This window comes from Akebia trifoliata, chromosome 3, assembly GCF_017979445.1.
Source record: "Akebia trifoliata isolate Shusen 1 chromosome 3, ASM1797944v1, whole genome shotgun sequence".
Classification (NCBI taxonomy): domain Eukaryota; kingdom Viridiplantae; phylum Streptophyta; class Magnoliopsida; order Ranunculales; family Lardizabalaceae; genus Akebia; species Akebia trifoliata.
The window spans coordinates 5,728,604-5,754,490 of NC_141377.1; the positions used below are offsets into that span (position 1 = coordinate 5,728,604).

General features: G+C 35.3%; 2 protein-coding genes, 1 long non-coding RNA gene and 2 other non-coding genes across 13 annotated transcripts; 4 read left to right on the top strand and 1 right to left on the bottom strand.

The window, feature by feature from the left end:
- Window positions 1-533: 533 nt before the first annotated feature.
- Window positions 534-4,021, top strand: LOC147405731 (Integral membrane HPP family protein). Its single transcript, XM_086433559.1, has 5 exons — window positions 534-1,026; window positions 1,149-1,282; window positions 2,362-2,509; window positions 2,591-2,697; window positions 3,662-4,021. Exons 1-5 carry the CDS (start codon window positions 549-551, stop codon window positions 3,701-3,703), a joined length of 909 nt encoding a protein of 302 aa, XP_086289685.1. The 5' UTR covers window positions 534-548; the 3' UTR covers window positions 3,704-4,021.
- Window positions 4,022-5,418: 1,397 nt separating this feature from the next.
- LOC147405732 (uncharacterized) lies at window positions 5,419-17,418 on the top strand. 6 transcript variants are annotated; one of them, XR_015176046.1, is made up of 5 exons: window positions 5,419-5,891; window positions 6,040-6,074; window positions 8,360-11,474; window positions 11,743-11,805; window positions 14,951-17,418. It is a non-coding gene; the product is annotated as an uncharacterized LOC147405732 (long non-coding RNA). The 6 variants fall into 6 exon arrangements; XR_015176045.1 differs by having other exon boundaries at window positions 5,420-5,876; window positions 6,013-6,074; window positions 8,360-11,606; XR_015176047.1 differs by having other exon boundaries at window positions 5,420-5,876; window positions 8,360-11,606.
- On the top strand, window positions 5,661-5,763 carry LOC147405733 (U6 spliceosomal RNA). The gene has a single exon (XR_015177152.1). It is a non-coding gene; the product is annotated as a U6 spliceosomal RNA (small nuclear RNA).
- LOC147405734 (U6 spliceosomal RNA) lies at window positions 11,384-11,486 on the top strand. Its single transcript, XR_015177153.1, has one exon. It is a non-coding gene; the product is annotated as a U6 spliceosomal RNA (small nuclear RNA).
- A 2,915-nt stretch (window positions 17,419-20,333) lies between the features above and the next one.
- On the bottom strand, window positions 20,334-25,586 carry LOC147405735 (protein TWIN LOV 1-like). 4 transcript variants are annotated; one of them, XM_086433562.1, is made up of 8 exons: window positions 25,289-25,585; window positions 24,482-25,125; window positions 23,401-23,608; window positions 23,223-23,287; window positions 22,548-22,627; window positions 22,373-22,428; window positions 22,218-22,281; window positions 20,334-20,692 (listed from the first exon to the last, which is right to left on the bottom strand). In XM_086433562.1, exons 2-8 carry the CDS (start codon window positions 25,059-25,061, stop codon window positions 20,540-20,542), a joined length of 1,206 nt encoding a protein of 401 aa, XP_086289688.1. In that variant the 5' UTR covers window positions 25,062-25,125; window positions 25,289-25,585; the 3' UTR covers window positions 20,334-20,539. The 4 variants fall into 4 exon arrangements, with proteins under 4 accessions (XP_086289688.1, XP_086289687.1, XP_086289690.1 ...); XM_086433561.1 differs by having other exon boundaries at window positions 24,482-25,158; XM_086433564.1 differs by having other exon boundaries at window positions 22,393-22,428; window positions 24,482-25,586.
- Window positions 25,587-25,887: the final 301 nt, after the last annotated feature.

Sequence of the window (25,887 nt, forward strand, 5' to 3'; positions counted from 1 at the left end):
TCTTGGGGTGCTTTTATAATTATCCTAACTAAAATAAGTGAATGATTGAAAATACGTAAACGTTGGGGTGCCAATAAAAACTCTCGTTTTTTTTTTTTCATTTGTATTTTTTTTTACTGGAGTGTTGTAATGTTGAGATTATAGTTTAAGATCTTTAATTGGGTTGTGATAAATAATTTAAGAAATTTGGGTGTACTGGGTAATGGCAGCTGTCCAATTAGAAGGCAAGACTTCCCCATCTTGTCAAAAACAACTTAGAAATTTTCGTGCTTTGCTGTCAATGCATCGGATCCGACCCAAAATTCGATCCATTTGATCCAATAACTTTTCTATTTAGATTGGGGATTCATGTTCACTCGTCCTGATAAGCACCCGATCCATAAAGGTGGGTCTGACTAGGGATCCAATAGAAAAGCTGATCCAACATGGGTTCCGATCCAATTCTTATCGGATCTATTCTGGGTCTGATTCGATTGGTCACAATCCGATCCGGAACAGACCAACTGCCACTACAACTAAGCTGAGCCTGGCTTTTGACTAATAGATAGATGTATGGATGGTATATATGCCCCTTCGATGTCTCCGAAAGGCCACACCCAAAAGACTATAATACCCTCACAGCTTCTCTCTCTCTCTCTCACAGACAGATAGAAGAAGAAGAAGAAGAAGAAATGGGGCAACTACGATGTAGTTTGCATCATCATCATCAACATTTCATGATAACATCATCATCATCATCAACATCAACATCACCATCTGTGTTTCCATTCTCTCTCTCATCCTATTTATTCCAAGAGAAGAACATCAACAATAACAAGAGAGAAAACCAAAGAAAATTGATTCCTTCTGAGATAAATCCAAGTGGATTAATAATCAGTGATAGAAGAAAAAGTAGAAGAAGCACCAAATACAAATCAACGGTTGTAGTTGCTTCTAGTAACTCAGTATCCCCACTTTGGGAATCATGGAAGCCGGATAAAGCAGCGTCCGCGCCTTCTCTTAGCGACGTCCTCTGGCCTTCAGCAGGCACGATTATTTAATCTAAATCTAAATCTAATATGTGTCTTTCTTGTCTCATTAGTATGATTACTTGTTAGGGAATGACGAAAATGCCCTTTATGAGAATAGTGTCTAATAATGATGTGCAGGGGCATTTATGGCAATGGCAATATTGGGGAAGATGGACCAGGTTCTGGCAACAAGAGGAATCTCAATGACAATTGCACCATTGGGCGCTGTTTCCGCCGTTTTATTCGCTACTCCTTCTTCCCCTGCTGCAAAGGTACAAATAATATCTCATCTTCCTTTCTAATCCACTTTTCTCACCTACCTCAAACCAACGTACGGCTGAGATGAGACCAAAAACGATGATTTCCCTCAGATGCGTTGCCAAATGGGAATCTCGAGGATACCTCTCATCTCAGCTCAGCCGTTGTTCGAAGCCATAATTTCCGTTATTTCTATTACCAAACTGTTGATGCACTCCATCAACCAGCGAATTTCTAGGGATTGGTGCCGATTTTTATAGGGATGCGTTTTTTTGGAAATCTTTGTCATCTCTTATCGATTATTTATTAGAAACGTCAATCTGATTGGTGATTTTCAAGACCATGATGAAAAATGTTCAAACATAGGGCCTGGGCCAAACATTCATGGATCAGTTGGCCCAAATGATTATCTATTATGACCTACTATAATAGAGATGGAGTGGCGCTATGTTACCCAATTCGTTTGAAATGAACCAATTTGCGGTATGATTTGTATTGGGTTCGTAAAATCAATCGAATCACAAATCCAACAAATTCGAATTGGATTTGACAAATAATTTTTTTAATTGGTTTGTATCAAATCTGGTCCAGAGCTTAGCTTAAATGTGGATTAAAAGAGAAAACAAGGATTTTTTTTATTTTTTTCATATTGTTATATAAGATATGACCATAGACAAGGGCCTTGTAATTCATTTTAAAACATAAGAGTACCTCAAATATTCTTAAATAAATACATTTGTTTAAACTTAAAAAATTATTAAAAGGTAATTATGACACTTCAAAAATCTTCTTTAAACTAATATTTGATAAAAAGAATATTAAAGAGTCCAAATTTTTTTTTAAAGGGGTTTTTTTAAGCACATATTTTCAAAACATAGGTATTTGTGGTCACTGTCCCTATAATTAATTAAGGGGGCACACGTTAAAGTGCAATAAATACACTTTGGAAAGTGGATTTTGTACTCAAAATGACCTTCACACACACACACACACGCGCGCGCACGCACATTTAACCTTGGAAGTCTCAATGAACTTGGCAGCCAATTTCCAACTCAGTTTAAAATTATGGCTTACATATTGTGTGATTTTACAGAAATACAACATGTTCATGGCTCAGATCGGTTGTGCTGCAATTGGGGTGGTAGCTTTCTCCTTCTTTGGTCCAGGATGGTTAGCCAGGAGTGTCGCCCTGGCTGCATCTATAGCTTTCATGATCTACACTCGGTCCACACATCCGCCCGGTAAAATATTTAAATTTGGTCCATACTTTTAACTTTCCATTATATTTTTATAAATTAATGTATTAAATTCTTGATATGTAGCTGCAAGCTTACCATTATTGTTTATCGATGGGCCGAAGCTGCATCACTTGAATCTTTGGTATGCTGTGTTCCCCGGTGCCACAGGATGTATACTTCTTTGCTTAATTGTAAGTCCTTAGTTTCTCTTTTTAATGTATAATATATATGTTATGTTATATAGGGCTGTCAATGGACTTGTTTAGATCCAAAATCCGATCCATTCCATTACGATAACTCTGGATTTGGATCGAGGATTTGGGTTCCGATAAGGACCTGATTTGATAACTTATGGGGTTAGGTTTTTTAGGAAGATTCTATTGCCACACCAACTTTTGCTAACTTCACTCCAATTCATATTGGTGTGGCAATAGAAGCTCTCTAAAATTTTCTTTATAAGTAATTTTAAAATTTTTCGATAGATAATCTAATTTTATAATATGTGATATAGGTATTTTTTGTAATTTTAAAAAATAACTAATGCCGTTGTTGTCAACAATAATTATTATTCTCTCATTGTAATATAATAGATTTTTGTAATTTTGAAAAATTAACTAAGGTTATTTGGTGTCTACAACACTCACCCTTCTCTCAGTATCATGGTCAAAGTATATAATTTTATCAAATCGGCTCAGATTGTTTTACGACTGGATCAAATTGGATCTAGATAACCATATTGTATCAAATGTGGTCCAGAGCTTAAAATGACGAATCCCATTGGTTCTAGGTCTAAGAAATTTCTTATCGGATTAGTACCAATCCAACTCTCCATTGACAATCCTAATAGTGTATGTACTTCACAATCTTATGATATATTTTGCCTAAAACTCGATATCAAATTAGAATAATGCTAAAGTGACCTCAAGATTGTAGCACATCCTGACGTGAAAAGTGTGTAGGAACCATAGATGTTTTTCATCGAGATACAAATTAAAAGCATCTATGGGTCCTACACACTTTCACGTCAAGATGTGCGAGATGAAGTACAATCTTGAGGTCACAGCAACATGACTCATCAAATAAACCTAGATAGTTGGGATATGGTGATGACAATGACGCTAATGATACCTTTAATTGTTTCTTTCTTAATTGTAGCAAGAGGTGGTATGTTACTTGAAGGACAACTTCAAATTTTGATTATTACTGCAAGTGATCAAACCATGAATAATGCTGCAAAGGGTGCCATGTTTGCACGATATTCAAATTGACCCTTAAAAGGATTTAGGGTTGGAGATGGAGAATTGGAAGGAAGAACCATCCTCGACACAATTAGATATGAATTCGATTCTTCTTGCAAGAGCTGGAATACTTTTCCTCACTAGTAAATGTTGTTATAATAAAAGTGATTTCTCATCACCCCTTGAAATGTAGTTGATTCCTCGTGAATTTTGGGTTGTGTAACGCGCCCCAACATTTTTTCTTCTTCAAAAGGAAATCCTATTGTTTTCAAATTTTCGAATTTGTGCACTTCAGTGTAAGAAGTTAACTTACCTTGCCCTACTCTAGGGGAGTGCTTCGTTCGTATTGTAGAACTTAATTCTTGATTCTGATTATGGATTATTAAAATCAGATTGTAAAACTGTTTTTCAAAATCTAGAAGCTTATTTGGCTAAACCTATTTGTGAAAATTGATTTTACGATAAAAAATCAGAATCCCTTTTGACATCTTCTTCACTTTGAAGCCCCCGAAACACTTTTGAACTCCAACAGTCCTAGGCTTCAAATAACCATTCAAGGTTTTAAAACACTATTCTCCTATCCATAAAAATAAAAATAAAAAAAATAAAAAAAATTGTTATTGACACTCCAACTTTTACTAATTTTACATTTACAGTCCAATTAAAATAAAAAGTATATTGTTTTGCTAAATAAAAGTTGGGATGCCAATAAAAACTCTATCTATTATTTTAAAGATTAATATTTGTTAGATTTAAGATTTTATATGAGCCCAATCCTAATTTTTGAAGTTGTTTGAATGCGTTGTAATGCTTTGTAACGTTGAGGTAATTCCTTGAATAAAAAAAAATTAATAAAAATTATACCTAAACTTCAAGCAAGTCTAACTAATGTAGGATAAATATAATTTAGTACAAATTTTCATTAAACCTTATTGATTAATCGGTTTGATTTGATTTTTAAATTAATAAAGAAAAATAATTTAAAATTAGTAAAGGACACAAGTGGTATTTAAAATATATTATATGAAAAAAAAATAAGGGTAAAAATGACATTTTCTTCTAAGAGGATGCAATTGGTATTTAAATAAAAGATGAACACTTATGCAGCCCGGGGCTTCAAAAATCTTTAGGTCTCAAAATTACGAGGTGAGGTGAAAGTGAGTTAGTGAGTCAGGAAAAAATTATGATGTATCAAGAGTGTTGAGAAGGAATGATGCTTCTAATCCCTGCTCCTTACACATGGTGTCTAAAATCTAGTGAGGCATGGGCCGTATATTTCTACGGCCCAAACGTTCCTTGGGCTTTTTGTTAGAGGACTAAATAGTAGGGGTGCACATGATTCGGATTGATTCGGATTTTGGCAAAATTGAAATCGAACCAAACATGATCGATTCTACAAATTTGAAACCGAACCAATCCAATCCAATCTTGGTTCGGATTAATTCTCGGTTCTCATACTTATTGAAGATAGATACCTTCTTCTCAATCCAAGCATTCTATCTCCTCCAATCTTCAAACCTTAAAAACAAGTAGGACTTTTTTTAAACATAGACTTTGGGATAATAAAAAAAATTAAAAGGAAGAAGAAGAAAGAAATAAAAAATTGAAATTTTTATTTTTTAAATAATTATATATATAATTGGTTCGGTTTTCGGATTGATTCGGTTCTATTATATCCTAATTCGGAACTGAACCAAATTAATCGGATTTTTTTTCTTCAATCCGTACCCGAACCGTGTGTGTTTAAACCGAACCAATCCAATCCAATGCAAAAGCTTCGGATTGGTTTGGATCTCGGATTTACCCAATCCAATGTGCACCCCTACTAAATAGAATAGAGTTGTCAAGATAGTCCCACATCGGCCAAATTTAACAGCTTTGCTAACTTCTTATAAGGAGGAGAACCAAAAAAGTATGTCTCTTCGGAGACATCCGATAAAATTGGAACGATACAGAGAAGATTAGCATGGCCCCTGCGCAAGGATGACACGCACAAATCGAGAAATGGTCCAAATTTTTTTCATTTTCAAATCCTTTTTTTCTTCCATTCTTTCATAAAAATTCAAGTGCGACTCAAGTTTGATCGAATTTAGAACCCTAATTCATTTCATTTCTTACTCATAAGTCGAAAGGTTGGTTCTATTGAGGTACACACTTACAGTTGAGAAATGCACGATAGATGTTCGATAAAATGCCTAAACCGCAAGTGTTTGTTTTTTTCAATCTATTTAATGCAATTTTTTTTTTTTTTTTTGGAGTTTAATCTAGATGCTGGTTTTTTGGGGTTTAATCTAGATGCTGGAGAGTGATCAAGACGTGCAGATTCGAGAGTAAGTCCTTTTGATCCATCTACATTTTATATTTTTTGCACATTTTTCTCGCAAAATCATTAAATTGAATCACCGAATTTTAGATCTTCAGAACACCTGATTATAGTTATAATTGCTGTTAAAATCGAGCTAATTGAACTGTTGGGTCTGTAAAAAACACTGTAAACTTCAAAGGGTCCTTAGTGATCAAAGAGTTTAATTGGCCTTGGAGGGAAGAAATTATGTTGTTTCATGAGAAAAAAAAAATATGGTAAGAAAAGGATATATTGTGTAATTCTCTATTAAAGATTGTTCCTTGAAAGTGTTAATTTATGATTTTCCTCTGTTCGAATTATTTGGTTATCGAAAGACATTCTTTATTAAGAAAATTGGGACTTTTTATGAAAAATTATATAGGGATAGATAGACCAGAGGTTTCATTAAAATCAGAATCCTAGGATGAAAACAGAAAGGGAAAAATAAAATAAAAGGATATCATGGCATTTGATACTTTTCTCCAATAATCTTAGTAAAATTAGAGAATGTAAAAATCTCAGTGTCTTATTAGTCTTCGCAATCTGTCGATCATGTTATTTCTTCAGTGAATTTCAGTAGTGAAAAAACCCAATCGTCACATGATGACACTCTCGAAAGAAATTATGAAAGATTGCAAATGAAAGGTAGAACAAAAGTTTTGAAAATCATACCAATAATTCGATTTATGATGGGATAATCATTCTTTACTTTAGAGATCATAGACCAGACCACTTCATGTGGCTTAAGGCCATCCTCATAAAATCCTTTTGCATGGGTGATTAAAGTCTCATATTCCAATAAAATTCAAATCCTTGCTCTACTTGTAGAAACTCTTTTGTAGTCATGGTCTGTAGCATTTTCATTATGATTGTTGTGAAAGAAACAGAAGAAAAATAAGAAAATAGGGTAGAAGATGGCTTATTTGGGGTAGTTGGGTATCTTAGAGCTGGTCGAGATGGTTTTTCTCCTAAATCCCAAAGGTTTATATTAATTATTTTTAATTAATTTCCCGATAAGTCGAGCCTTGATAAGCTCTTCAGGAAGGGTTGGTCAAGTGTTCAAAACCCCACGAAGCGGTGAATTCCTTGGAGGAGCCACCCTCAAGGGTCCAGTTGACCCTCGACTCAACCAGTCGCATGTAGGACTTTCCGAGGGGATGGTGTGTGCGACCATGGGATGAGTCTCACCCCATGATAAGAAAAAATAAAAAAATAAAAAATATATAATTCTTATTTATAGAGAAAATTCTAACACAATTAAAATCCACATCAAATTCTTAAACTTAACAACGAATATTACTAGTATAGAAGCAAGATTTCTCTTTACCTCTAGATCCTAATGTCTGACCTTCTGGATGCCTACACCACAAACTCTCTGACACTCAAGTTAGTAGTGACAGGAGAAAGAGTAATAGAATTAGGGTAAAGGATTAGGAATTTTTCATACCTTCTCCTCTGTTCACGGTTCACATTTATAGGGGTTGTGCAAGGAATCTTGTTGGCGGATTTCCCTCCGTGATTTCCTCTTTTTTGTTCTGGTGGGTGGTTTTAGGAACTTCGATTTGTATACGTGATTGTCGGATCTCCTTTCTTAATCAAGAATATCTTGCCCTTGATTTTTGAGATTTGAATTAAGCTTTAACCTTATCCATTCCTCGAATCTTTCTACTTTCCCTAACCTTTAGAGGTCGGGGTCGGTAGGTGTTCATCTCAGTTAACAGAGGACACGTGGTGGTCTATGGTAGGTTGATTAATTTTATCCTCCACAACTACTATGTGGTATAACCTATTGTGTTAGTTGTGTCATATTCTTGCACTATCTTCTAAGAAGAATTAGGCATGCAAGATTCCACCCCTCTTGAAAACGACCTTTTCCTTCAGGCTGAAACAACTTGGATCCCAAACGTCTCTTGTTGTTGTTGATGCCAATAACGTTGTCAACAATTCTATATTCTTGGAGCTTCTTGAAAATGATTGGCATGATAGAATAGACCTCAATTTCAACAAAAAAAGTAGGAACACCAAAAATCAATTTCTTTGTGTTTTTCAAAACTCTCTTACATCAATGTTGTACATCTCGTTACCAAATCTTTCTTGCCATGTTCCTTCAGTTTTAAGTTGATATTTAGCTCATGTTTAGGACAATGAGTGTAGGAATTGATTGCCTTGTTCTTCATTTTCATTGTTTATTCCTGATCTATTGGTGAGAAGAATGACAAGTCATTGAAGATGCAAATTTCTTTCTATATATATATATTTGTGAATGTTCAGAGATGACGTGGTCGAGAAAACAGTTCTATGAGGGAGGGTAGCAAAATATGACGAGGCGACGAGGACCTTTTGGCCATTTGTTGCCATTACTTGCTCTTAGAAATGCAGTTATAACAGAACCACAGATTTGGATGGCATTCTGAGGTGATTTATGAGGGAGCCATGCAGGTACAAAATGTCCTGTCTACAGACATTCTCTTTAACGGACTTCTAATTTCTTTGTTGTAAAGAAATCCAATTCGCGAAAGAATGCAATAACATTCATTTATGCTTATAGAACCCTTGTTTGCTCTATAAGAAAGGAAACCGAATTGACATTGAGAAAATACGTTCATACTCCATTTTTAATTTCTTCCTGCAAAAGTATTAAGGCATTCGAGGTATGTGATTTAAGATTTATTCACTTAAAACCCCAGCGAATTTATGTTTTGGTCAGATTTTATGAAAATAAGGTGTTCATCGATTTTCAATGTTGTTTTTTTATTAGTATGTAGTTGTTTCTGATCTTAGTATGAAATTAGGATTTTTATAATTTTTAAAACATATATACATTATCATTTATAATTTTTTAATTTCATTATCATACACTTAGTTTGCTCATTTCAGTAGTTGTTTATGGTTATGATTAGGCTAATATAAAATCCTAAGCCCCAAAATGTTAAAAAAAAAAAAAAATAGCAAAAAAAATGAGACGAGAGCTTCTCTTGGCACCCCAACTTTTACTTATTCTCAACCATTCACTTATTTTCTTTATTTTTAATTGGAATGTAATAAGTAAAAGTTGGGGTGCCAATAGAAGCTCTTGGCATTAATGCTTACTCATTCATTTGTTGATGCATGCTAGAAATCTACTAAAATAGGCTGATGTTTTAGAAAATTAATATATCTTCAACGATCAAAATGACAACCATGGGTCTAATGTCACTTGAGAAATTTCTACTCAATAAAGAATTCGCTAACCACTAGTTAATTGTAAAATTAAACTCATGATAATTTTGCGGATTGTAAGTGAAGCCTCAATATAAAACCCAAATTTCATTTACAAATAGAACTGAAATACACATATACGACACATACAATAGAGAGAGAGAGAGAGAGAGAGAATCGTCGTTGGACATGAACCACCCTTGAAGTCTCCTTAAAATTCTTATTGATCAAAGAGCAACCCAAGTGAAACTGCGACGAGCCTTGATTTTCAATAGAAGCTCCATGATTCCTCTTCGTGGATAACAATAGAAATGCCAGGAACAACGATCAGAATCCACATTGATAGATACAACTTTACCATAAACTCGAAACAACAACAACAACAACAACAACAAAAATTGCATATAAAAAGTCCTTAAACTCACGACGCTTTGCATTACAATGGGTAAGTGGGGGTGGGGTTTATATAGAAAAGGTTTTCTGGAAATTCATAAATTTTAGATTCAACAAAGATATGGAATTAATTGCAAGAGATTTGTATGATTATAACATATAAAATTGTTGATGTGCTAACCTATTTTCTCTTTCTTTCCTTTTTTTTTTTTTTTACCTTCATTGTCCAACTATATGTGACCTTGGAAAAATTAAAAAGATTTTGCCAATATTTTTCAACTTGTTGAAGCTTTCTCATTTAATGACCCTTTTGGACAAAACATGAACAATAATGAGTTTCCTTTTTTGCATTTTTTTTAATATTTTGTTTGTAATATAAGATACATCGAACCAAACACGAATGTTAATAATTTTCCTTTTTTTAATTTATATTTTCCTTTTATTCTATTTGCAATATACATTTAACAAAACATGAGTACATGCATGGTGAATTATAATCAATCTTTAAGTCTGGAAAATAACAAGTGTAGTGGAACAAAGAAAATTGAACTTTAGAATTCTCGTAAATGCAATAAGGTTTTGTATAGATTGCCCAAGTACGCCCACCATGTTATATGCATGGTATACAAATCGTTTCGTTTTCGTTTGTATCATTCGAAATGTTTCAATTTTTCGATCTTCTGAGAATAAACAACACTGAAATCAAAACTATAACCCAAATATTGATTTTTTTTATTTATTTTACCCTTGGATTTTTCTTGTGAATCTAATAGATGTAGAAGAAAGTGGTCAGGATGCCAAATCTAAGACATCCAAGAGAAAGAGAGAGAGACCTCAGTATTAGAAGTTAAATTGCCTCAGATACTCTAGGGTTGTTTGATTCAGATTGTAGAAGCTGATTCTCGATTCTGATTATGGATTATTAAAATCAGATTGTATAAATAGTTTTTCAAATTTTAGAATCTCATTTGACTAAACTTACTTCGGAAAATGGATTTTACAATAATAAAAAAATCAGAATCGCATTCGGCTAACACTTTTGCAATACAAAAGCACCGAAAAACGATAAATTAAAGCAATAGAATAGTTGATGAAAGGAGAGGGTCTAGGCAACACCTAGTTATCGTGCTTGTATAGTTTGTCGATTGGGTCTTCAATTACCAAAGAATACTTCGTCAAGTTTGAGGGGACGACTATCTTTTATGTATGGAGTTAGAACTCTAGAATTTCTTTACGTCAAATAAATTAGAGTTTGAGTCGAGATAATAGGACTCGCCAGGTGGCATACTCTAATGACTCCATGATGTGACAAGTTCAGGTACTGTAGATCTCTATGCCTTGGGATATGATTTCCTCGGGATACACATTTTTATGGGGAAATGTAATCATGTATCCCAAGGTGTACAGATCTACGGTACCCAAACTTGTCCATGTCATGGAATCATATGAGTATGCCACTGACGAGTCTTATTATCAGGACTCTTAACTATTTTCCTAGAGTATGAGAAACCACAATCCACGTGGATCCTAATCTAGTGAGACCTGGGCCGTATGACCGTAAGATTTCTACGGCCCAAACATTCCTTGGGCTTCTTGTTAGAGGCCTTAATATTTAACAGTAAATAGAGTGGTAAAGATAGTCCCACATTGACCAAATGTAAGACCTTCGCTACCTTCTTATAAAGAGTAGAAGAAGTATAGCGTGTCTCTTCGGAGACATCCGATAAAATTGGAACGATACAGAGAAGATTAGCATGGCCCCTGCGCAAGGATGACACGCACAAATCGAGAAATGGTCCAAATTTTTTTCATTTCCAAATCCCTTTTTTTTTTATCATCCTTTCTTCCATAGAAATTCAAGTGCGACTCAGAGTTTGATCGAATTTAGAACCCTGATTCATTTCATTTCTTACTCATAATTCGAAAGGTTAGTTCGATTGAGTTACACACTTACAGTCGAGAAATGCACGATAGATGTTCGATAAAATGCCTAACTCGCAAGTGTTTGTTTTGTTTTATCTATTATTATTTAATGCATTTTTATTTCCTTCTTTGTGAGATAGATTTCATGCTGGAAGAAGGTGATCAAGTTGGGCCAAATGGAACCAAAACGTGCAGATTCGAGAGTAAGTCCTTCTGATCCATCTACATTTTTTTTTTTTTTTTTTTTGGCACATTTTTCTCACAAAATCATTAAATTGAATCACCGAATTTTAGATCTTCAGAAGACCTGATTATAGAATTATAATTGTTGTGAAAATCGAGCTAATTGAACCGTTGGGTCTGTTTTTTTTTTTTTTTAACTGTATAGTTCTAAGGGTCCTTAGTGCTCAAAGAGTTTAATTGGTCTTTGAGGGAAGAAATAATGTTGTTTCATGAGAAAAAATATATATGGTAAGAAAAGAAAATATTGTGTAGTTCTCTATTAAAGATTGTTCCTTGCAAGTGTTAATTTATCATTTATGATTTTCCTTATTTCGAATTATTTGGTTATCAAAAGACGATCTTTATTAAGAAAATTGGGACTTTTGTGGAAAATTATATAGGGATAGATAGAAAAAAGGCTTCATTAAAATCAGAATGCTAGAATGAGCACGGGAAAGAAGAAAAAAAAAAAAAAAAGGATTTCATGACATTTGATATTTTTGGCGGATCATCTTAGTAAGATCAGGGATTGTAAAGATCTCAAGTCTCATTGTCCTCGCAGTCTGTCAATGAAATTGTTTCTCCAGTGTTTTCAGCAGCTAAAAAGACCCAAACATCACCTAATGACTGTCGATGAGAAAGTCCAAAGAATTGGCCATTGAAGTTCATATTCTCAAGAAAATATCTGAAAGACCTATACGAAGTTACTACTTATTGAAGAACATGGAAAAACAATAACGTTAGGAAGCTACGGGCAAAGATTTTGAGAATTACTTTTAAAAATAAAATAAAAAGATTTTGAGAATCATACCAATAATTGGATTTGTGATGGATCATCATTCTTTACATTAGTTTGAGGTGGTACGGTTGGTTCAAGGAGCACTTGCAGAAAGCTGCACAAAGTCGTCACTCCCACACCTCTATGTTATTTTGGAATGGCCCTTTGATGACGATTGTTAACGAACCAACTACTCCAAAAGACCGATCTGTTGAACAAGGGGAGAACAATGAATATAAGAGGGTCACGGGGCTTGACTGGGGTATGTCACACCCAAGAGTGGAGGAAAATACACACTCAACACTCCCCCTCACCCATAAGGGTGGAAAGATTTGAACCCTTGACCCATACAAACCTAGCACTCTAATGCCATGTTAACCAAACAACTACTCCAAAAGACCAATCTGTTGGAGAAGGGGAGAACAATGAATATAAAACGGGGCTTGACTGGGGTATGACACACCTGAGAGTGGAAGAAAATATACACCCAATAACGATGAAGTTTGATATGGACACTACGGGGTATGTGTGGCTATTGGGATTTGGATGGAGCCTTAGAGATGTTAGATCACATATGTTTGAGTCACATATTGCAATAAAGCTGGCATCCTTGCTCTGCTTGTGGCAACTCTTTAATAGTTGTGGTTTGTAGGTTGAGATTGGTCCTTTCAGTCTAGATGCCATCGCATGGTGCGCACCACTCTGGTGAGAATTCTATAGAGGGGTTGCTAGTAGGGCATAAAATGGATTGGACCCTGGTTGTATCTTAGTATATCCATATTCGGATCCAGATTTTTTTTTGTATTCGGATTCAGATCCTACTAACTACTACCATTTCCAGATCCAACTTGGGTCAGATCAGATAATTCTGGAATGTTTTTTTTTTTTGGTTTAAACATCTTTCCAAGCTTATGATAGTATTATATTTTACCATAATACTCTTTCATTTTATAAGAATCCATGTTGTAGAAAAGGATATCTTGAAGAACTTACAAATCTAGTTTTCAAGAGAAACTATATTCGGATCCGGGTGGATCTACGGATGAATCCATATCTGACCCGGATCTAGGCTGGGTAAGGGCTTTAAACCATATCTGACCATTTTTTTCATTCGGATCTACTCCAAGGATCCAAACCCTCTAAATTCGGTTTTTGAATCACTCGGATTTTGGTCAAGTCAGGCCTATTTTATGCCCCAGTTGCCAGGTGCCCCAATAGCTTAAAGATTATGGATGTGTGGCGATGAGGATGGTAAGAAGTTGACATGTCAGCTGGGAAAGGTGAGTTGAAGATCGACATTGTATGTATGAACAATGTTGGGCTTGTCCATTGGGTGACGATGAGAGACAATGTGTTGTTGGGTCCCTAAATAGCATTAAATGCTAAATTTCACACTTGTCAGGCAGCCGCCAGTCCGCATGCTTCCGGGCTCATAGGCAATGTGGGTACACTAACCAGGTCATTCGACTTCAGACACATCACTTCTCTTTCTTTACCTTGTAGAACCATAAATTCAAGAGTATAGAGAGGAAAGAGGATGTAACAAGAGAAGCGAATAAAAAAAAGTCCTTATTCAGCTCTTACAGCAATGTTTCTGCAGGATTGTTATGGAATAAATTAAAGAAATATAAGAAAGAAAGGAATAAGACGGCTGATTCAAGGTAGCTGAGTCTCATAGACCAATTTGAGATGGTTGATCTCCTAAATCCCAAAGGATTCTATTATCTTTTCTCATTGATTCTGTGATGAACATGCAGTTCTTGTTACTAAAAAAAAAAAAAATCTAAACTTTCATATTTCAAATCCAAATCAAATTTCTAACCTCAACAACAAATAAAAAAAAATAAAAAAATGTTACTACCATATAGCACAACCTATTGTGTTTCTTGCATCATATTATTGTACTTGCTTCTACTAATAGTCAGGTATGTACGATCCCCCCCCCCCCCCCCCCCCTCGGAATTGACCTTGTTCTCTAGGCCGAAACCACTCAGATCCCAAATTTATGAGGAAAACACAACCTTCTTAACTAGTGTTTTATTAGACAGTTGGACTAATGTCTCTTGCAGTTGACGATGATATTATTGCAAACAATGTTGTCGAAAATTCTACATTCTTGGAACTCCTTGAGTTCTCGAAAATGATTGGTTTGATAACATACACCTCAATTTCGGTTAGGAACATGAAATCAATTGTTTTGTTTTCTTCAAAAAACATTCCTACATGAAAGTCACATTTTTTTACCAGTGTTGTTGAAATTTAGCTCATCTTTCTAGAACAATGATTGTGGGAATCAATTGGATATCAACTCTTTGATATTGGATTCTGATCATTCCATCTAATACTAGGATATTGAAGACAGACTATGAGTGGATTCCATCACGAGCTCATTTCCTGTGGTATTACTATCTTCAGCAACACATTGTATTATCTCTTAAGGATGGTCGCAGCTTTTGAGTACCTCTTTAGCAAGACATCGACGGTCATTCAAATCTTCTCTCATTGACTATAATGTTTCAATAATAAAAAAATTCTTGTTCTTCATTCTTGTCATTTTTTCCTAATCTAGTGGTGATAAGAATGATAACTCATTGTAGATGCAAATTTCTTCTCAAAACGATTCGAGGATCACCACTCTGATACCAACTTTAATGTTCTAGTCGTAGCCAGACCTCCTATTACCAGTTCAGATGGTCAATCTCCTAAATTCTAAACGTTCTTTTAACTTTTCTCATTGATTTTCAAATTAAAATACAATGCTTATTCATAAAGAAAATGTTAAATTAACACAATTCAAGGCCAAATCAAATATCAAATTCCAATCTCACTAACTAATATCACTAACATCAACATAACCTATCATATTATTGCACTGCCTTCTACTTGTGGTTTGGTACATGTTCTGTTTAGTTCTAGGAATACTAGAAATTAGCTTTGGCAAATTCTCTCATGTTCTTTCTAGTATTGAAGAAATTTTAGGTTTCTTGCTTGTCTCGTTTCCTCACAATCTTCAGCAGAGAAACTTAGAAGAAGATGCCTACTTTAAAGAGGGTGTCACAAGGACTCTATTTGTAATCATTTGAATCTTTTACCACAACTAATTTTCTTATTTGCATCTAGGCACTCTTTCGTTTCTAATAAAGCATGGTTAGTGTAACATGAAAAATCAATGGTTCATAGAAGCATGTTTATCTCTGTGCCATTATCATGTTTGAGCTTCCTTATGTAAATGGTGATTCGAGTGGAGCTTTTTGTCACTTGAGAATTGAATAGAAAGATCTGTTGGCATATGGAACAGAAATAGTTAAAATTGGGAGCATGTGATTCTTATTTAGAATACTTTTCTGGTTGGATAAGGATATGGCCTATTTGCATTAGGTGGTAGTAGGAATGTGGTGGTTCTTAGATATATATATGTATGAGCTATAACGTAGGATCAGCTATCACTATGGTATCCTTGTCTGGCTAAGTTTTCCACCAAATCTTCAGTAGAGAGACATGATAACACAGGTGCAGCAAGTTAATTGTCATACCTGCAAATTCCAAGCAATGGTAATCTAAAATCTGTTAATTAGGCTTGTTTAGCCAAGTTACCAAAGGAAGAAAGAGTAAAAAATTTCAAGTAAACGTTTTATGTTTTAATTTTTCCATGCTATTAAATGATAGTGGAATTTTTTTTTTGGTTTTGTGAAATTGGGACATGTTATGAAAAGTCAGAGAAGTGGGAACATCATTCAAGAGGTTCCACTTGGGATATGTCCATGCATAGCAGTTGACTCAATTAGATGAAGGTAGCCATTTTGTTTTCCGAATGGTCAGAGATGACATGGTCGAGAAAACAGTTCTATGAGGGAGGGCAGCACCATATGACAAGCTGACGGGGACATTTGGTAATTTGTTTCTATTACTTGCTCCTAGTAACGCAGTTATGACAGAACCACAGATCATGGAGAACTCTTTCATGACCACTTTGGAGGTTTTCTCGGCGGGTATCTAGCTTGTCAAATTTATGTTTACCTGTCATTTGAACGGCTTGCGCACTCATGTTATGATCATTTACATTAGAAATAACTTTACATCTTCTACGGACTGTATTCTTGGAGCATCCACAACTAATATTTCCTAAGAACACTTTTGGCACGACATATGCAAGGTTCATGGCGTTGAGGAATTTATGTCCAGATGACTGCCCATTGGTGGAGCAAAGCTGCCCCGTGAGGTCCATGACTTATGGCATACACACTTTGTCTTCCCAACCAACTAAAATCCCCGATTTGGTCCTCAAGGTTATAGTGTTTGAGCAGATGTTCCTCCTCATGTGCATGCTATCTGTCATTGATAACTTTGTGAGGTTCAATGAGAAGAAAAGGACTCTATTCTTCGTACACTAGACCATGTGGACTGGCATACAATGCATTGGATCTCATGTGTGTGTACTATGAGTGGTACTTGCGCAAGGATTTGGATGACATTCTGAGGAGATGGGGGGATAACTCTTGCTCATGGGCTTCCAGCCACGATAAATGAAACAATCTGATCCATGGAGGAATTGTTTTTAAGCAACAGAGTGCATAGAGGTGGGTGAGAAGAGTTTTGGCTTGTTTACAGATTTGTAAATTGTCTGATTTGGTCAAGAGTTGTTGAGTGGCCCCAAGATGATTAAAGATTATTGTAACTTCTCCTTACTGAATAAAGAAGAGTTAGATCACTTACAAACATCAAAAGCAAGACAAATAATTATATATATCAAAATTAATGTGTGATTATCTTCATAAAACAAACAATTGCTCTGTTATTAATGCATTTGTTTATGTAATTCTACATTGTCATACAATGCAAATGTTTGCTTTGCTGAAAATTACGACTACCAATAAGTGAATTAAGATGGTAACTTTAGTTAATCATCATTTTCTTTTCTTTTTATTTAATTTACTTATAATTTTATATATGTAAATTTCGAAAATACAATTTTAGGACAAATAATTGTAAATTTTAAGTTCTTTTAAATATCACTTATATTTATACAAGTCCTTATCATTGCTAAATTATCTAATATTAATGAGGAATAAATTAATCTGACCAATCTGATTTGGATTGAGCATTTCAAGCCCAAGGTCGGTTGGACACGGGTTGATGTTTGTCATTTTGAATTGGGTGTGGGTTGATCCCCAACCCATCCTAGTTGCAGCCCTACTTAATCGCAAAGAGGATGTGGTGGGAATGAATGAACTCTAGTATATACAGGACTGTCAATGGATTGGATCCTTATCAGATTGGCATTTTATCGGATTGGGGCATGATTGTTCTAGATCCAATCCAATGCGATATCGGATCAAAACCTCATTGAAATCCAAAACATCAACCCAGACCCAAAGTTATTGGATCAGAACGGATCCAATTTTTGGTCTAAGCGGTTCCATTAACAGCCCTAAGTGTATCTATGTATCACAAATATACATGAAAACCTAGGGAAGGGGATCCTCTGTAGTGCATCTTCCTGTAGTTCCCTGAGTGCCTTTTAATTAGTAGAGATTGAAATCTTGAAAAAAAATAATAATAATAAATAAATAAATAAAATCTGAAAAATCAGCCTTGTAGGGACCATGGTGTGTGTCAGATTTGAAAAAAAAAATAGAACTCCTTGAGTCCGATGAAGGCTTTGAAGATGAACGGTCCATGACCTCCTATTTGTTAATGAAATAGATTTTGTGACTATGTGACTTGGCTGTCCTTCAATCGTCTAATATCACTACAGGGTACTGCAGAGAAAACATATTATAGAAGATCCGCTCCCTATTTGAAAGCCTTCTCTTATCAACTAATGAAAAATAATTTAAATAACTCAAAAACATTTGCATTTTCTTATCAAAACCAATCATCTTCAACATCTTGGATATGATGGTGATAACAATGGGATGAGACGATGATGATGGGATTGAGGTGGCATATCTTCAATTTGAAAAAATTATACATGAAACCTAGAGGGGACGTATGTCATCATTTTGGAAAACATAAGAAAACCACGTGTCGTCCTCAAAGTCTAGAGTGGACACAAGAAGAAAACGACACATAAGAAGACATGTGGCAAAGAGATGGCCTCTTTCTCTCATGCAACATAAGCATGAGGTGGCAGTATAGCATCAGCTATACATGTATAGGGCAATAGAGAGAGAGCATGAGTAATTGCATTCTATTGTTGTTGTGTGTGGTTGGGATAAAGCGTGAGAGAACACATTTTACAGCTGAGATGAAATGACCTTTGGGCATAATACACGACGAGAGCAGCGAGTACAGATGCTCCCGAGTGAGAGTGAGTGATGATGACATATCAGCTACTATTAGATTACTGTCCCCTCGACTCAACTAAATCGAACGTTCTTTGGCTGAGATGAACGCTAAACTAAAGCGCATGAATAATGATCACTCCACTCTCGTGCCATCTGTGGCTGTTACGAGGAATCACACAAATGACACAATATCTGGGGGACATTATTACCGTTAAAATGAACGAACATGTAATCTAGTAATCAGTTTTGTGCCTTTATTTGTCTTGTTGTCTAGTAATCAGCTTGGTGTGTTGATGATTTAGTGTGTCACGTTCTGTGTAGTCTTTGTTGTTTCCTACAATTAAAAATATAACAGGCTAATTTTTACACTTATCTTTGAATTGAGAGAAGTGGGGGAGGAGAAACTCATTAAGAGAAGTTTCTCTCCACCTGAATTGTGGTAGCTTTGGAATTTTAAAATCTCTTAATAGATATCTATGGTTACAATTGGAATTATAAAATATTTTAAAATGATTTCTCTTATAAAATATTTTAAAAGGATTTCTCTCCAAATCTTTTCACTTTTGGTCCATAACTGTTGATCTGTATTCTTCGATATACACGATTTTCTCAGGATACATTTTTTTTATGGGAAAGTGCAATTGTGTATATCGAGTAGCATAGATCTATGGTTACAAGCTTGTCACGTCAAGGTAGTCGATTGAGTTTGCCATGTGGGGTAGTCAGATTATCACTATTCCTCTTCCTTTTCCTTCTCTCCCCAACTTAACAATTCAAACAAGAGAAATGAATTGAGTTTGCCATGTGGGGTAGTCAGGTTATCACTATTATTTTTCCCTTTCCTTCTCTCCCCAACTTAACAATCCAAACAAGAGAAATGGAAGGAAACTCATTTACTTTCTCTCTTCTCTCCATTTCTCTCAATCCCAAGAGAGTAATGTACTTGAATTGGACGTACTTGAATTCAATTATGATTATCTTTTGACTTTTTTTAACTATAAAATAAACTTATGAATGAAACGCTTATTAGTAAAAACTAGATTTGATTTGAAGAGTTTTTTTCTCAAAATATTTGGTTAGAGGTTAAAGAAATGGGCATTTAAGTCATTTCCCATTAGTCTACGAGAGAGGAGCCAAGTCAAGGTGCAATATTATTAAAGATATTAAAATTAAATTTTTTACAGAGCTTGAAGTTGAAGTGGTTAAAGATAACTGATTTTATGAAGAAAAAAAAAGTAAGATTTTTGGGTTACAAGTGGAAAATGGGATTTTTTCAAATCATTTTTCATTAGTCTAAAAAGGAAGAAAAGGGTCAGGGGGGCATGTCATAACTTGAAAACGCATGGATATCTGAAATATTTACCAACTTGATAGAGGTTAGTCACATGAGAATTCTATAGTTTTCCAATGCCTTGCAACAATGAAAATGTGTGAGAGAGAGAGATTAGAGGCGTTTCAACTTTTCATATATGATACAGAACAGCCAAGAAGAACATGTGTAGAACCAAATGTCCATTGATTTCTAATTCTTTAAAACTAAATCTAATGGAGATTACACCTTGTGGGTTGGGTAGGGTAGACATTGAAACTTGGAAACACTGTTTATAATCTAAAATTCCCATAATCAGGACTAAAGAATAGACACGTAACCTATGATTTGGACGGTCCAGCACCTAACGATAATGTTCTGACTGCAACCTTGACTGCACCCACGGTACCAAGCTGCCTCATTTCCGGGCTCAACCCTTGGCCCCCCTCATTGGTACAACCTTCTTTTATATGAACACCAACATAAAATGCTATCTGCACGTACAAAAAAAAATTGAAGAATATGTCACAACATGAAACGTTTGAATTTAAAACTACTGCACTACTAATTATATTTGAACATTAAACATGATGCAACCCGTTCTTAAAATGGTGGACTTAGAAATGCACGAGTGAAGATTTCAAAATCACAAAATATTATCTAGTCCAATGTATATTATAAGAATAATGATTTTCTACATCAAGAACTGATCTCAATTTTGTTTTATTTCATTTTCCTTAAAACCTACAATGCCATTACTATATTTTCCTCACGTTTGACAGTATAAGGGTCAGGGAAATACAACTATACAAGTTCTCAACCACGTTAACTAAAGATTATGCAACCACAAACGAGAGACAACTAGATTGTCCTCATCCAGACTGCATAAATCAGTAAGTCTCCTGTATTCTTCAAGTCAGAAATTCAAGGTTGATCAATGATTGCCACAGCCAGTATAAATCAGTAGTTTTCCTTCAAAATGCATCTATTTGTCCTATTAGAAGCTTTGATCCACATCTTTACCGTGTTATCCTAATGCAGCTTCTAGCCATACTCGGTTTTTTGTCTTTTTCAAGGATGGCCCACTAAATTTTTTCAGTGCTTGAGGTAACATTTCATAATCAGAATAGAAAAGATGGCTTAAATCATTTTCTTGTGATGCTGGAAAACAGTAGAAACAGGCCAACAAATGAAGATTACGACTCTAGATTCTAATTAGCTTCCAAAACAGTATAGTCAAATGAGATTGGATTTAGAAATAAATTTCTATAGCTTCACTACCAATCAAAGACCATAACTCATTTTTCCCTTCAACTCTATGCATGGTCTACTTTAGGTGACCGTTCAGATCATCCAATCAGGCATGTGATTAAAATTTATGGTTCATACATTACATCGACATTTTTGTTTTTGAAGGCTCAGTGCAACTGTTGATACAATAAAACATTTGTAACATGTGGCATCATAGGAACTAGAAGGTGCATGTGCATCTGCACATGAATGTACCTGAAGGGCTTATGTGTAATTTAAAACATTGATTAAAGGGTTTGAATACTACATAGTAAAAATGATATTTTTGATCATTTTGATAGCCAACCAATGTTATTCTAGGGTAGTGGGCGGCAATTTTCTTGGATTTTGACCAAAATGGCCTTCATTATATTAACTTCAAATGTAAAGGTGGGGGAATTTGTGGGATCCAAATATTGGTGTCGAACCACTTCTACTCTGCCTTCTCTCATTATAATAGTAAAGATTTCAATCCTATGAAGGTGATGAAATTCAAATTTATGCACGAACGGAGCAGAACTTTGGTTGATAGGATATCAAAAAGATATTCCCAACAACATTCGCATGATCAAATAAAGCATGAGACTGTCCCTAAGAGCCTTATGATGACGCATGGGAACAAGGAATTCTAAAGTCACATTTTGTTCTCCAAAAGAATGTGTGAAAACACAAATATTACTTGACGATAAAAAAAAATAACATAGAAATAGAGTTAAACGTGTAATATACCTTGCCAGAAGCATTCCGAACAGGTGATATGTGAAGAAGATTCCAGAATGAGCTTCCATCCTTCCTGAAATTGAAGTATAATATAATGGTCAAGAGCAAGAATTGGCTGGTTCACCTTGCGTAAAACATGATAAGTAATGTAGAAGATTATGCACCTATAATTTAAGATACGTACTGAACAAGCTTGCTCACTTTGAATGCTTTCCCTTATCTACAAAAATAAGGACAAGGAGATAACTAATTTTAAATGAATACATGCAACAGGAAAGAGATTCTATTAACAAACTCTATGCACCCCAATCAAATTGCAAACAATGACCGGATATCTACCTGGCATATAGTCTTTGCATCTGTATTGGGTCCATTTAGGAATCTACAATTGCGGTCCAACACTTCGTGTCTAGTGTAACCTAGAAAGGAAAACAATAGTTACTCAGGACCATAGATGTATATTTGAGTGAAAGCATTGCAAAGTTCATAGGTAAGAGAAACCAAATTGCAAGTCTTGACCAATTTGTATGCTGGCCATATCTCTATATGATAAAATACAATAGTGGACCCCACTTCCTTTATCCCTCACATAAAGAGGGATTGGGATTTAATCTTTCCTAGGAATCTTGAGGACCACTTTTGACTTTTTGTCATCCCCCTCCCTCATCCTTTCCAAGAATAACCTTCAACCTTTATTGCATTTCCTCTACTACTCCTTTCCAAAAATACCCCCTACAACTTTATATATTACCTTCATCTTCTCCCTTTTCCAACCCTTCCAACTTTATTGTTTTTCCTCTTTTACCCCCTTAACCCAAAAGAGGATATCCGTGCAACAGGCATGGGCAAACTCGTGTGTGTGTGTGTTACACAGTTAGGTCAGGAGAACTATTATCTACTCATAAAAAATGAGAGACAAGACGATAGTGAAGCGTGTTGGAGAGAAGGTTTTTGAATCAGAAAATCATGATGAACAATATTCTTAGAAGGAACAAAAGGTACAGCATTGATCACCTGTCAAGTTTAGGAAGGCATCACTTGCATAAACAATGGGCATGTCATGTGAATGGGGATCTGTTCTGCAAAGCAAAACAAAGACATTATAGAGCAAAACAAGTTCAGACGAACCCTTTCAAAGGGGCACAATTTCTACGGTAAAGCAACAGAAAAGTAGGAATTTGTAAAAACTCACAATACAAAGCTCTGTTTGATTCTACCAAGAGATATATTTAAGGATGAACCAAGGGAGCCCATCCTGATGGAGCTGCCTCTCTTACCACAGACCAATCTTCCTGTTGGCTTGCTATGGTGAATCAGTATAGATAAGATGTTGTTAATGGCCGTGGCAGCTTTTTGTTTCACTAGGTCGCTTGCCTTAATAGACTCTTCAGCATCCAATCCTGTAAGAAATACCCCATGAAGAATCCGATTCAATTATTTGAATTCCTATTGTAAAAGGCAAAGCGCTAAAGTACATATGTTCATAGAAGTGAGCAATCAGACAACATGAATAACTTCACTTGAAATCAAGTAAACTGTAAGGAATCGGATGGACTAATTTGAAAGAAGAAAAAAAAAAGGTAAGGGTCATCATGACAACATGAGTATAATGGCAAAACTGTAAAAAATGCAAACTACAAGATAAATCAAATTTTATAGATATATTCTAAATGTCAAGCAAACGGAAAATACAATTAACTAATACCATATCATAAAACCAAAACTAGAATAAGGCATCATTCAAATGAACTCCAATTGAGCACTACATAATGCATTTCAAGTAAAGAGAAAGAAATATCCTGATAATCGACAGAAAGAATTTATCTAAAATAATAAATCAAGCAATAAAACCATATGAATTACCAACCAATAGAACAATAACCCACAATTAGACAATCTCAACTCAACGAAAACTACTATTGAAAAAACTAGTGAACTCGAAACCAATAAATCAAATTTGTAGCGACCTAATTACCTTTAGGACATCGTGCAAAACACGATCCTTTATCTAGAACATTAATCAATAAATTCTCTTGATTTATCTCTTCGACTGATTCAAAATATAATGTTATTAGAAACACCTTGATTGACTTGTTTCTCTACAATATAATGTGAGCATTGATTTAATTTTCATAGATATTCATTCCAACATCAGCTACAGCTAATACCATAGTGAGAAAATCGATAGCTCACAATCACAATCTTAGTAGTAAAATATATTACCATTTCAGTTAATTATGAGTAATTCGAGACTTGAAGACCAAAAGACAAACCTCTATTATTAGAATCCTCGAAAGAATCCAATCCCTGGACACGATCCAATACTGCCACAGAATCACTACACACCTCTCTCCGACACGAACCAAACACAATTTCCCGCACTCTTGATCCATTCTCATCCAAACCACATCCATTCCTCCCAACCCCATTTTCAAAATTCCTCGATTTTGGTGTAATGGGCACTAAAACTGCAACAAAATGAATCACTCCCCCATCTTCCTTATTAAAAACAGGACTCAAATGAAACAAAATCCAGTACGGTTCCCCGTCTTTCCTGTAATTCAGCAAACTTATCTGAATTGCTCTCTCCTCTCGAATTGCCTCTCGAATCTCCATTACCGACTTTCGATCAGTTCTTGGGCCCTGAAACATCCTCCCATTCTTCCCAATAACCTCATCTTTCGAGTACCCACACATTTTAAGGAATCCTAAACTGGCGAAAACGATTGGGTGTCCAGAAATGTGAGGATCAGTGATCATAAAATTATCGGGTAATTCTGCGAGGGATTCTCGAACCCAAGAAGAGTATCGAAAGCTAAATGATTGGTCGATCAGACCCAATTGAGATTCCATAGTCTTTAATGTAGGGTTGAATCCCCAATCCCATGTGCGCACGTTAAGGGTATGTGCGCTCCTCCTGCGCAACTTAGCTTGTTCAATCAATCTTCAACTAAAAACAGAGATTTTGAAACAGAGAAAGAGAGAGAACCCATGAACAAAGAACAAAAGAATTAATTGGGTTTCCACGAAAGTCCATAAATTTCTCAGAATTTACAGAGAATCGTGAAAAAATTACTTACAAACAGAAGAGCTACATCTCTTGTAAGAGAAAGATCAAAGAGAGGAATTAAAAAACGAAAATTTCTTCTGAGAATCAAGAATTCGATTCAACATCGAGGGCTGTCGCATACCCATCAATCGATTTTTCAAGAATGAATCTCAATCAGAATCAATCAGAGAGAGAGAGAGAGAGTTTGTTATGTGTAAGGCACCGTGGTAAGGAACGATGGAAGAGCCAAAGAAGCCTATGTGAGGTGGAGAACAGAAAGCTGTTCACCAGTGCTTCCGTCCTCCTGAGGATGAAGACCTCCCTATATCCACACTGTTAATGGTTACCTTGAACCACGAAGCTTGAAGAAAATTCAACATTATTGAATTTAGGAATAACGTCGTCCTGAGGATGACATCATCATTTTCTAGTGTGTTCTGCTGCTGGTGGTGAATACGGTGCCGTATCTTTCACTACAACTTCCAACAGAAAAAAAAAACGGGGCCGAATAATTAGCTCCTCTAAGAGTCAATTTTCTTTCCGGATCTAGATTGAGGATTTGGATCCGATTTGATAACCTATTGGATCAATTCCAGATAAAACAGACCACTATCCAAGAAAATATGAGAA

Coding starts and splice junctions, on each gene's coding strand:
- LOC147405735 (XM_086433562.1), bottom strand. CDS start 25,061: ATGGAATCTCAATTGGGTCTGATCGACCAATCATTTAGCTTTCGATAC. Junction 23,609..24,481: donor CGAGGATTCTAATAATAGAG/GTTTGTCTTTTG, acceptor TATTTCTTACAG/GATTGGATGCTGAAGAGTCT. Junction 22,429..22,547: donor ATGCAAAGACTATATGCCAG/GTAGATATCCGG, acceptor TTATTTTTGTAG/ATAAGGGAAAGCATTCAAAG.
- LOC147405731 (XM_086433559.1), top strand. CDS start 549: ATGTATGGATGGTATATATGCCCCTTCGATGTCTCCGAAAGGCCACAC. Junction 1,283..2,361: donor CTTCTTCCCCTGCTGCAAAG/GTACAAATAATA, acceptor GTGATTTTACAG/AAATACAACATGTTCATGGC. Junction 2,510..2,590: donor TCGGTCCACACATCCGCCCG/GTAAAATATTTA, acceptor CTTGATATGTAG/CTGCAAGCTTACCATTATTG.